Source organism: Drosophila albomicans, chromosome X (assembly GCF_009650485.2).
Source record: "Drosophila albomicans strain 15112-1751.03 chromosome X, ASM965048v2, whole genome shotgun sequence".
Taxonomy (NCBI): Eukaryota; Metazoa; Arthropoda; class Insecta; order Diptera; family Drosophilidae; genus Drosophila; species Drosophila albomicans.
In genome coordinates this window covers 24,858,204-24,870,801 of record NC_047627.2, presented here as the reverse complement: position 1 = coordinate 24,870,801, position 12,598 = coordinate 24,858,204, and the positions used below count along the sequence as shown (strand labels likewise).

Here is a 12,598-nt window from a genome sequence, read left to right as displayed (position 1 = left end):
ATCGAAAAACAATTTGCAAAAGGTGATCTGGCAACGCTGGAAATTCGATACGTGTAGTGTATTACAATCAGCTGTACATTTATCGTTATCGAGACGACAACATCGCTGCTCTGGTGTGCAAGGCAGTTTCAGATGCTTTTTTGGTCGTGGATTTATTAGCTTTAATTGTGAAATTCAAGTGAAGTGAAGTGTGTAACATGGACGAAACGTCGCGACAACACATCGATGACTATTGTTTCCTGCGCACGCCCAACGATGCACGCACAACGTGAGTGTCACGCCAGTGGCCACAATTCAATCACCAATCATTAACTCCCACATGAATTTTCTCCAGCAATGTGCCGGCTGTGCCGAAATCCGTTCAGGAGAATGCTGCCCGTAAAACGGAGTTGCATGTGCTACGTCTCAGCGAAGAGTCACAGCAACAAACCATGGACACGTTGCGTGCCATTCACGGTCCAGACTTTAAGTTGGACGACATCACCAAATACAAGGATCGAGGTCGCGGAGGCGGCGGGATTAAGCACGCCTACTGGGAGGATCGTGGCACGCTGCAGGTGCAAAGTGTGCAAGGTGTCAAGGCCCTCAACGGCAGCAGCTCAGCGGACGACGATCGTTTGCGTCGCTATGCACTGCTCAAGCTTGAGAACTACGGATTCCATGCGACGCACTGCATCGAAGCCTACGATCACTGCAACTACGACACAGAGGCGGCTCTCCTGCTGCTCTACAGACGCTACATGCGCGTGCCAGGTGATGAGAAGCCCGCTCTAGAGCCGCCCAGTGAAGCCGAGTTGCTGGACATGCGTGCAGACGAGAAAGAAGCACTCGAATCGATTTACGATCGCGCATACGAGGAACGTGAACGCAACAGTGTCTGGAATTTGAAATTCAAAATTGAGCATCTGCTGGCGCACAGTCCCTCCGAGGTGCGGAAGGCACGTGAAGCGGCGCTGGCGGCCGCAGCTGCCGTACGTCAGGCTGAGCTGGACAAGAAAAAGAAGGCGCCGCAACGTTGTCGCAACTTTGATCGCGACGGCACCTGCAAATATGGCCCCAAATGCCGGTTTGCCCATGTGCCGCCCCAACCCAGCAGCGATGTCGGTCAGCTGTCGACGCCGGAGCGCAAGCGTCTCGATCTTGATGAGAACGAGAACGAATTGTGGTTTCATGTGGAGGTGCGTTTCCCGCCCGGCAGTCGCTATCCCTACGAGGCGCCATTCATCTACCTGAAAACCACCTGCCACGATATACCCCATGAGCTGCGGCTGCGCTACGCTCGACATTTGTATCGTGAGGCACGGGAAATTTGTCGCGACGGCATTCCGTGTGTGTACAGCGTCTGTGAGCTGTTGCAGACGGACGAGCAGTTGGCCGGGCACCTGGATACCGCACCGTTTCCCTCGCCAAAGCGTTCGCTGTTCTATGACGAGCCCGCCAATGGCTTGGATGACGATGGCAATGCCGAGATCGCCGCCAAACCGCGTCCCACGCACTACGAGCGTGGTCAGACGTCGCGTCAAGACGGTGCGGCTCAACAGCGCAGCGCCGCCGCGCTGGCCAAGGAGAATCGCCGCCTGGTGCAGTTGTATCAGGATCGGCGACGCGACGAACGCTATCACAAAGTGATCGAGGGCCGTCGACAGTTGCCGGCTTTTGCCGAAATGGAACGCATACTGGCGCTGATTGAGAGCTCGCCGGTCGTCGTCATCTCTGGCGAAACGGGCTGTGGCAAGAGCACCCAGGTGCCGCAATTCATACTCGACAATTGGTTCTTCCAGGCACTGCAGCAGCCGACCAAAGCGGACCTGCCCCACGTCGAGATCATTTGCACGCAACCGCGACGCCTCTCAGCGATTGGTGTCGCGGAGCGTGTGGCGGCCGAGCGCTTGGATCGCATCGGGCAGCTGGTCGGCTATCAGATACGGCTGGAGAACAAGATCTCGGCGAGCACGCGTCTCAGTTTCTGCACCACGGGCATTCTGTTGCGTCGCCTTGCCTCCGATCCGCTGCTCGGCAGCGTCACGCACGTCATTGTCGATGAGGTGCACGAACGCTCGGAGGAATCGGATTTTCTGCTCCTCATACTCAAGCATTTGTTGCGCTCACGGCCCGATTTGAAAGTCATACTCATGTCAGCCACCTTGAATGCGTCGCTCTTTTCCAATTACTTTGGCGGTGCACCGGTGCTCGACATTCCGGGACGCACGTTCCCCGTGCAGCAGCTCTTCCTCGAGGACATTGTGGAGGCGAGTGATTTTGTCATGGAATGCGACACCAAGTTTTGCCGCAAGCTCAAGAAGAAGGAGCAGGATGTGCTCCAAATGGAGCTCGAATTCGCCGATGTCCAGGCCTCGGGCGAACCTCCGGGGCAAAAGATCAAGGACGAGAAGCTGACACTGGCGGAAACCTATCTGCGTTATGCGGGTGAGTCTTGACTATCAGATATGTATATTTTGAATTTGGCTTGCATTGCACAAAATGCAAACATGTAATTGAAACTTACACTTGGTAGAAAAACATACTGCGCTCTTAAATAATTCCCAGTTGAACTAAATCTTTAAAATTTCGAAGCTTTTTTCTACAAGTGAAAAAAAAACTGCAGTTGGTTCATGTCCCGCCTAAGCACTGGTTGAAAAACAGGCTGCGTTCTTAAACTGAATTTAATTAATCATTTTATAATCACCACTTTAACTAAATCTTTAAAATTTCTAAGCTTGAATTAAAATGAAAAATCTTTCGGGTTTACAACTCTAAATAATTTGTGTCATTTCCTATTGCAGACTACAGCAAGACGACGTGCAAGAGCATCTACCTCATGGAGCCCATGCTGATCAATCCGGAGCTGATCGAGTCGGTGCTAAAGTACATTGTGGAGGGCGAACACGATTGGCCACGCGAGGGCAGCATACTCATCTTTTTGCCCGGTTTCCAGGAGATACAAACGGTGCACGATGCACTCCTCGATAGCTCGATCTTCTCGCCGCGTGCCGGCAAATTTGTGCTTGTGCCACTCCATTCGGCACTCTCGAGCGAAGATCAGGCGCTGGTCTTCAAGCGTGCGCCGCCGGGCAAGCGAAAAATTGTTCTGAGCACTAACATTGCCGAGACATCGGTGACCATCGATGATTGTGTGTTTGTCATCGATTGCGGCCTGATGAAGGAGAAATGCTTTGACTCCAATCGCAACATGGAATCCCTGGACTTAGTTTGGGTATCCAGAGCGAACGCCAAGCAGCGCAAAGGTCGCGCTGGACGTGTCATGCCCGGCGTTTGCATACATCTCTATACGAGTTTTCGCTATCATCAGCACATATTGGCGCAGCCGGTGCCGGAGATCCAGCGTGTGCCGCTCGAGCAGATTGTGCTGCGCATTAAGACGCTGCAAACGTTTGCCACACGCAACACGCTCTCGGTCCTGCTGGAGACACTTGAGGCGCCCACCGAGGACAGCGTCCTGGGTGCCCTGATGCGGTTGCGCGATGTCGGCGCCTTGGATGCCGAGGATCAGTTGACGCCGCTGGGTCATCATTTGGCCGCGTTGCCCGTGGACGTGCGCATTGGCAAGCTGATGTTGTATGGCGCCATCTTCCAGTGCCTGGACAGTGTGCTCACCATTGCCGCCTGCCTGGGCAACAAGTCGCCATTCGTCAGTCCGCTCAACAAGCGCGTGGAGGCCGATAAGTGCAAGCGCAACTTTGCCCTGGGCAACAGCGATCACCTCACGGTGCTCAATGCGTATAGGGTAAGTAAAACAAATATATCATCAATTTATTTATCTATTCTATCAATATCGAATTATGACTATTTCGGAAATGTATGAAAATACTTCAAATTTAGCATTGTAGTTGATAATCATTATAATCATATTATGATATATTTTGTGATCTATGTGTATATCGATATACTACACAAGCTGTCCGTATATTTAACTATTTTTATCGGTATATTTATATTACGGTATATATTACACTATGGTATATTTTGAGTGTAGTACCTAGATCGTTATATCAAACACAGCCTTCGGTATATTTTAGTATGTTTTAGGTATATTAATATATGGTATATTTGATACTCGTATGGTATATTTTGAAAGTATAGCAACCACAGCCTTCCGGTTTTTTCCGGTATACTATATATTAATATAATGGTATACTTTGAGTGTAGTGTTATATCGATATACAAAACATAACCTTTGGCATATTTTATTATTTTTTCGGTATATTAATCTGATCTGTTTTGTACTCCATATTTTGGGATATTCATTTGTTGGTATATTTTGAGTGTATTGATATACTCAACAAAGGCTTCGATATTTTAATGTTATGGTATATTTTGAGCGTAGTATTATATCGATATACTCAACATAATATATTAATATTGTGGTATATTTAAAATGAGTAGCTTATAAAATGGGTATCTTCCAGTCGATCACATTTGTCTAGCTTAGCTTCATTACTTGCTTTAATATTAATTTCAATATTCTTATCCATATCTTAGAAATGGCTGGATGTCTCAAAGCGTGGCAATTATGGCGCCAGTCGTAACTATGCCAACGAGAACTTTTTGTCGCTGAACACGCTGGAAACAATTGCGGACCTGAAGTATCAGTACCTGGAGCTGCTCGTCTCTATTGGCTTTGTGCCCGTCAATGTGCCGCGTCGTCGCAAAAACGCCAGCGACAACATCCTTCAGCTGACAGGTAAGTAATTAAAGCATCGTATCGTAATCTATACTCAAACACTTATCTCATCATTTCAGGTGCAGAGGCAAATCTGAATGGCGAGAACAATCGCTTGCTTACGTCGCTGCTTTGCGCTGCTTTGTATCCGAACATTGTGAAGATTATGACGCCAGAGCGCGTCTACATTCAAACAGCAGGCGGTGCTGTGCCTCGCGAGCCCAGTCATTTGGATTTGCGCTTCAAGACTAAAGGCGATGGCTATGTACGCATACATCCGTCGTCTGTCAACTCGCAGGTGGCGACGTTTCAGGCACCGTTTCTTGTCTACCAGGAGAAGGTGCGCACCAGCTCCATTTACATACGCGATTGCTCCATGTTGCCACTGATTGCTCTCGTGCTGTTTGCTGGCTCCGATTTTAAAGTGGAACTGCATGATGGTGATTTTCTGTTTCTACTCGAAAGCGGTTGGATCATCTTAAAGGCCCACAACTTGGAGACGGCCGAAATGGTGCAATGTCTGCGCACGGAGCTGATCAAGTTGCTGGAAGAGAAGATACGCGATCCCTGCTTAAATCTTTTGCACCATCAAAATGGCTGCAAAATCATCTCCAACATTGCCTACTTGATCAGCAACAATAGCTGAAACTGAAACTGACGCCCAGTCGCTGTCGCCACACTTCTTTGTGTTCTTCCATAGACCAATTTGATGTACGTTTAAAGTAGCCAAATTAGGCATGCAAACAGTTTATGTGTAATTAATATATTGTACAAACGAAACAAACAAACCAAAGTATTCAATTTGTAAACTTGAAGAGGACATTTGCATAGTTATAAGTCCAATCAAGATAAATTTAGTTTCCAAAGTCGATTTTCTATAAGCAATAATGTCCGTTTATCGCGGATCCTATAAAAAGTTTCATCCTTTGATATACATTTTTCATAGTAGTGACAAAAAGTATATCTGCACGCCAAAGCTGATCCTTGTCGTCCTTTAAATGGCTAAGATACAGAACGTTTTTGGATTTTTAGCAATTCTAAATTCTGCGCCTTTATGGTAGGCAACGATTATTTTGCGCTTCCCGAGTTTATTTACGTTGCGACAACAACCCATAGATGGCGCCACACCAGTTACTTTTTGTACGTCTGCTTGCTGCTGATTTCTGTTTGCCTGGTGTTTGAGTTGCTAATTGAGAACTTTTTGCGCTTGTCGAGTTTAACGATAGTTGCGACAGCAACCAATAGATGGCGCCACACGAGTGACTTTCTGTACATCTGCTTGCTACTGATTTATGTTCACCTGGTATTTCAGCTGATGATTTAGCACTATTAATGCGTCGACGGTCACGGTGATTTCGAGTGGACAGCAACAACAACTGCAATCGTATGGAAATGATGCAAACGCTGTTTTATTTATTAATACATATGTATATTAAAATATGACAATTATATTTGATACTAAACAATATGCCATCAATTTTTAAAATTACAAGTTCCAATCTTTTAATAAAATAAGAGGTTAAACAGAAGGTAGGTAAAAAGGTAAGAACTCTAAAGCAATTAAACAAGGTGAAAAACAAAAGCTAATATTGCTGCAGAGGTAAGTATTAAGAGGGATAAACAATATCCTTTAGGTCCTGTTTAAAATGCTCAACAAATAAAACCGACAATGAATTCGGTAAAAGACATTTGTATGATCTTTCTACTTTCAGAGTTATTCAGGACATTGTGTTTCCCATATTTTTTTGATGCCAATCGATTGATTTTGTCCCCACGAATCGAACGCACCAAGTCTGGTCAAAATGTGTAAGGATATGGACGACCAATGGCAATTTTTCAAAATTTGAAATAACATAGGCAGTTTACATAAAATAATTTTTTGTTGCATACTTTAGGGATGAGTAATTTGAAGTGGTTGATGACAGCAAACCATAGATGGCGCTACTAAATGTCTGCACTTTTGCTTGCTGCTGACTTATGTTCGCCTGGTATTTCACCTGCTGACGCGGCACTTTATTGGCGTTCTTGACGGCTTCACGTGACCAACAACAACAACCACAATATCAGTTGTTGTTGTTGTAATTTCTTATGTTGTTGATGTTGCAATATCCGAAAAAAATGTCATTTTAATATTCTTGCTTTTTGTCTACCGGTTACCTTCAAATTTCAAATTGGCGCGCAGCTATTTTAGGTATCAAAGTTCCGAGAATGGGCGACAGATGGCGACACTGAGCAACCCTGTGGTTTTCTGTATTTCTGCTTGCTAGTGATTTATGTTCGCCTGGTATTTCAGCTGTTGATTGAGAACGTTTTTGCGCTTCACAAATTTAATTGTAGTTGCGATAGCAGACAATAGATGGCGTCACCCCAGATACTTTCTGTGTATCTACTTGCTGTTGATTTATGTTCGTCTGGTATTTCAACTCATGGCACATTATCAATAATTGTTGCTATTACTTATGTTGTTGTTGTAGTAGCGATTGTCTTTGTAGTTTTGGAAACAGTTTAAAAATTGAAATTTCAGGATAACTCGAGAGCTACAACGACACGATCCGAATGTCCTTTGGCCAGAAGATAGACCTTATTAATACACACCGTTTTGCCAGAACAAACTGCGGCGATAACAACAACAACAACTTCTCTGTTTGCCTACCTCTCTTAATTTCACTTTGTTTAATTCTGTGATGTGCTTCCTACTTCTGTTAGCCTGGTAAAATAATTCAAATTTGCATTATTTTACTGGCGATTACGCTTGACAAATAGTGGATAAACAAATCAAATAAAATACTTACTTGTATTACTTGCCTTTAAGTAGTTAAATAAAAACTTGGTTAAACTTTTATATTATTGTTTATTTTCTTTTATTATATTTGTGTACATAAATAAAAAACAAAAGGTTTAGTATGATTTTTTATTACTAAATTTAATTTATCATTTTATCCATGTCTTGTGCACAGCTTAAATCATACTTACTATTTATAAGGATTAAAATAGCTTAAAGATGCTCGGCGTTGGTTTTTCTAATACCAATATTTCGTCGATCCTGGTACGTCTTTAAATAGAAAGAAATATAGAATAAAATATATGTATATAATATTTCAAAATATGATCTGAGACAATGAATTGCAATATAACAAATTAGCTTTGAAAACTTGTCGTTTAAGAAATCTTGAAAGCTGCGAAAGTTAGCGAAAAATAGATAGTTTTAAAATATAATAAAATAAAGTAATTTTTCACTAATGGAAATTTGTAATACACAGTCGTAGGTACTTTTTAATTAACAACAATAACAATTTTCTTTTTAGTGATTTGATGCATTTAGCTTAAGAAATTGTATTTCCTTCTCTCGATTGGTAACTTTGAGAAGAAAAGACGATATAGTAAAGTTTATACAAGAGAATGTAAATCAGAATGGATCTAACTCTTAAATGAGTAATAATTTTATTTTATAATATTAAATGTACTAATGCTAATAATATAAAGTAAAGAAAATATTGACTGATGGGGCTTTCGACTCCAATATTCTTTTGGCTCTAAATAACAAGAAGAAAAAGATTAAAATGTATAGTAAAAAGGTTACATACATGTTCACAACTTTGGTATGTTCGCTTTGGAAGTTGTTGTACAGGGTATACGAATGATATGTGTATCCGTTAAGTACATTTTAAAGTGCGTAAATCTGCAAACAAAATATATATGGGCTATGACAAGTGCTATGTTTAAAAAGTTTGTGAAATTCCCGAAATCAATAATAATATTACGAATTCCAACTCATGAGTTGCGAGTATTTTTATTTGCATTCGATCAGTCATCAGACTCGTATATAACGATGACAAGTTGAGTTATTTTTTTTGCCACTTTTTGGGAGGGGGAAGACTTGTCAACTTTTAGGCGCAGACATCGAGACATCAACATTTTGGAGATATCATCAACTTCCGAATGAAAGGTTTAATCAATCATGCAAAACTGTTAAGACAGCGAGTATGTTTGTGTTGTGTTGTCTGTTGCCGCCTGGTCACCATCAAACAAATATTCCACGATCGATCTATAAATCAGGTGTGACAGTGTGTGTGTGTGTGTGTGTCTGAAAATCGAACCCATCAATTACAATTCATTTGAATTTATTTAAATACACTTGATACGCGTTTGCCGGCAGTGTTGTTCTTGTTTTCTGTTTAATATATACACATATGTATATATATTTTGTGTGTTTTTTTTTCTTTAAATATTCGATTCTGGTCGAGTCGATACATCAAAGTATCAAATGCACCTAATACGATAGTAATTAATTATACTTATCAATGATAAGCGGATAAATATGCGCTTAATTCACATGAATCACAATCGTCATCGCAATTGGGGGGAATCAGAATCAGAATCGGAATCAGAATCGGATGTGGATGTGGAATTCAACTCAACTCAAGTCAACTTAACTCTCAATTTTCAACGCTTGTCGTTATTATTATTACCTTTCCACTTCCTGCATCTCACGATCTTCCTCTCACCTCTCTATCTCTCTCTGTCTCTATTCCCTAGCGATTTGTTTGTGCTTCGGGATTTGCTCTCTATGATATTTCGCACTTCTTTGTTGCTTTCATCGGGCATCTTTTAGCACCTCGTTCCAAGTTATTTGCACGCTCTGATTTTTCTGGCTTATCGGTTTCTCCCCTAAACAAAACTAATGCGGTCTCTTTCTCCCTCTCTCTCTCTTTTAACTATACTACATTATTATTATTATTTTGTTTTGTATCAATTTTCATTATCATTTTTCCAGTTTTTAATCCTAATAATCTTAAGTCAGCTAGCTTAACTCGAAAGTTATATAAATAAATAAAGAATTTATAAATAATTAAAGCATTACCTACGAATGTTGAACAAATACAAATGCTATTTTTGTCAAGTTTCTATGCTGGCATTTTATTTTAAGTTTCAGCTGTAGACTTTATTTAATCTTCAGGAAACGTAGTGAAAACATTATTAATGAAACTCTTTTGATCATTTAAAAATTATACAACTATTTGCTTCTAAAAAACTGCTTGTCTATCTTTCAATCAAATTGTTTTTAACATTTCCACAAAAAAAAAAAAAAATTAAGAATCTCTTTTTAAATTTACTAATTAAGTTTTTTTTTGTGCTGTTGAAAATGTTAACAAATATGTTATTTATAGAAAAGCTTTTTAAGTGACTCATACATTTTGGATTTGCGAATTGTAGTTTTATTCTGCTGATAAGTGAGGTTAGGGACACTTAAGTAGGGCATTGCGCCACGTATTGCAAATTATTTATGTTTTATTGTATATATAGATATTTATAATTACACAGAGAGAAATAAATCTAGATTGAACAAATCTTCACTTAAGATTTTACGATCTCAAAAAGGTACAATTCGAGTCATAATCTAGAATTAATCTAGATTATTTGATTTAGATTTAAGATTCTGCGTTATTGGTTCATTTTTAAAATTCATCCATTCTAGAAACAAGATTATAGTCTAGTAGTCTAGATTTTTTGATAGATTTTCAAACTTGATTTGAGAATAAACCTTCTGGGTTAAAATTTGATATACAAACAATCTTGATTCAAGATTCTTGATAAAAGAAAGCTAAATCCAACCAACTGAAAGATATAAAGATGTACCGGTTAATTTAATAATATTTATACAATTTACTTATTGCTTAAACAGACAAAGAGAAAATAAAATATTCTTGATTCTAGCACGTTTTATTTTTCTGAGTACTTTTTGTTATTAAATGCATTTCCTTCTACGCTTGCGTAGGGCATTAAATGTTTCACGCTGGCCAAGCGGATTAACCATCATCGACATCGGCATCGGCGGCTATTTGCTCCACTTTTCGCATTGTTGTTGTTCTTGTTGTTGTTTTCGTTGCTGCTGCTTCTGCTGCTGCTGAGGCTACCACTTAAAGCGTGAGTTTTGTTTGTGAGCACTAAGCCGACGCTGGCGTCGCTGTCAACGCCGACTGCAACTGCGACTGCGACATCTCTTATCCAGTGCGCGAGTGCGAATGTGAATGTGAAGGCAACGGCGATGACGATGACGATGGCGTCGACACTCGTCGAGTGTTTTCTTATCAACACTATCTTTCGATGATGTTCTTGTTCTTGTTGTTGTTGCTGCTGCTGCTGCTGTGCAAGCTATCTCTGCTCTGCTCTGCTCTCATCTTTAGCCTTAAATTGCAAGAAAGAGCAACCAACAACTAAAAATAATGCGAATTATGAGTGTCATCAGCCGTCGCAGTCGCACTGCTTCCCAAAATGCAGGCGAACAAAAGTAACGGACCATGCGCGTGCGCACAGTGTGCAAAGGTGCATGGAAAAGTCTGCGAATCCTGCGAGTTAGTTTTGTTGTTGTTTGGTTTTCTTTATTCAATATGAGAGTCAGTGCAACAGGTGCATAACCATATACATAAATCGATGGGGTAGGCGGGGTTGCCGTTTAAAGTTTTGCGCCTCCGTCGTAAAGCACTAAATCCACAGACAAAGCGTGTGTGTGTGTGTATGCGTGTGTGTATTATTGTGGGTGTGTTTGGGGTTTGGCGTCGGCGACGTCGGCGCCAAAAATTTGGGCAGGGGGAGGCCCGTGACGGTAACGCCGTAGTAAATACATACCGAGACCCGTTAGCTGGGTAAATACGGTGACAAATTTGCTGCCATGCCCGCGAATATACCAATACCAGCAACAACAACAACCACAACAATATCCAAAGAGCCTAAGAACAATAGAAAACCGAAATCAATGCTTCATCGTGCACAGTGGTTAGGGCAAACAACGATCGTGAGGAAAAAGAGAAAAAGATTTTGAATTGAATCAACGCAATCTCATTGAAAGCTCGCCGAGACAGCAGCAAAATTATTATAAATAATAAATCAATAATTTGTGAAAGATTTATTTGAATGCTGCTCATTTGAAGCTGAGAAACATTGCAATGTGATTTTTTTGTAGTAGGTAGTTTTGGTTTCGCTGGCGTCGTTCTTCGAAATGCAATCGGATTAGAAAAGTGAATTAAATACGCAGGTTGGAACCACTGTGCGATCCGCTCTGCGGCCGTTTTCATTGGTAGCAAAAACGTAAGTACTACATGCTCTTGTATTTACTGCGTGAAGGCGGCGGGGGGGTTGCAGGTGAAGGAGGTTGGGTTCAAATAAAATGTGCTCGCGATTTTCGTAGTTGTCTTTTGTCGATCGTCGTGTTTTTTTTTTTTGTTGTTTTCTTTTTCGTAGGTTTTTGTAGCATGCATGTGTAGTTGTAGTAGTTAGTCGCAGACAGTTGACAGTGGAAAGGGATAGAAAGGGCGGAGGGTGAAGGGCGAAAAGGGAGCGAAGGTTTATTGGTGGCGTTAGCACGTCGTCTCACTCACACTGCGCTCCGCTCCTCACACGCAGTCACAGTCACAGTGAGAGTCACAGTCACAGTCACCGTTACCGTTACAGTAGCAATCAGAGTCACAGAATTAAGAATCGGATTCACATTCGCGCACACTCAAAAGTTCGGCTAGACTCCGGAGAATTGGGTCTAGAGTTATTTCGGGTCGTCGGTCGGTGTGCTGTAGCTCAATGTGAGTGAATTGCGGGATTAGCAATAAACAAAATCAAATCAACAAGTCCGAGTACGCGCTGCACTTGAGCGAGCTCGACTTTGAAGCACTCGTTAAATTAAATGTAATCAACTATTGAAACGCGATAATCAAACTGACAAAATATAGCATGGCAAATGTATATACATAATTAAAGGAAATAAAATAGATTTGGCTAAATAAAATTGCCATAAAATAAATAATTCAATAAAAATACATAGAAATATTAATAAAATTTCAAGACATTAAATAAATACAAATACTTAAAGATTACAAAATTAACATATTATGCAAAATAAAAAGTATATTAACGAAATATGTATAT

General features: G+C 41.2%; 1 protein-coding gene across 1 annotated transcript; it reads left to right on the top strand.

Moving 5' to 3' along the window:
- The first annotated feature begins 72 nt into the window (after positions 1 to 72).
- LOC117573103 (putative ATP-dependent RNA helicase DHX57) lies at positions 73 to 5,478 on the top strand. Its single transcript, XM_034256023.2, has 5 exons — positions 73 to 268; positions 335 to 2,427; positions 2,784 to 3,745; positions 4,501 to 4,702; positions 4,762 to 5,478. The coding sequence occupies exons 1-5, from the start codon at positions 198 to 200 to the stop codon at positions 5,325 to 5,327; spliced, it is 3,894 nt and encodes a 1,297-aa protein (XP_034111914.1). The 5' UTR covers positions 73 to 197; the 3' UTR covers positions 5,328 to 5,478.
- Positions 5,479 to 12,598: the final 7,120 nt, after the last annotated feature.

Coding starts and splice junctions, on each gene's coding strand:
- LOC117573103 (XM_034256023.2), top strand. CDS start 198: ATGGACGAAACGTCGCGACAACACATCGATGACTATTGTTTCCTGCGC. Junction 2,428..2,783: donor AACCTATCTGCGTTATGCGG/GTGAGTCTTGAC, acceptor TTCCTATTGCAG/ACTACAGCAAGACGACGTGC. Junction 4,703..4,761: donor CAACATCCTTCAGCTGACAG/GTAAGTAATTAA, acceptor TCATCATTTCAG/GTGCAGAGGCAAATCTGAAT.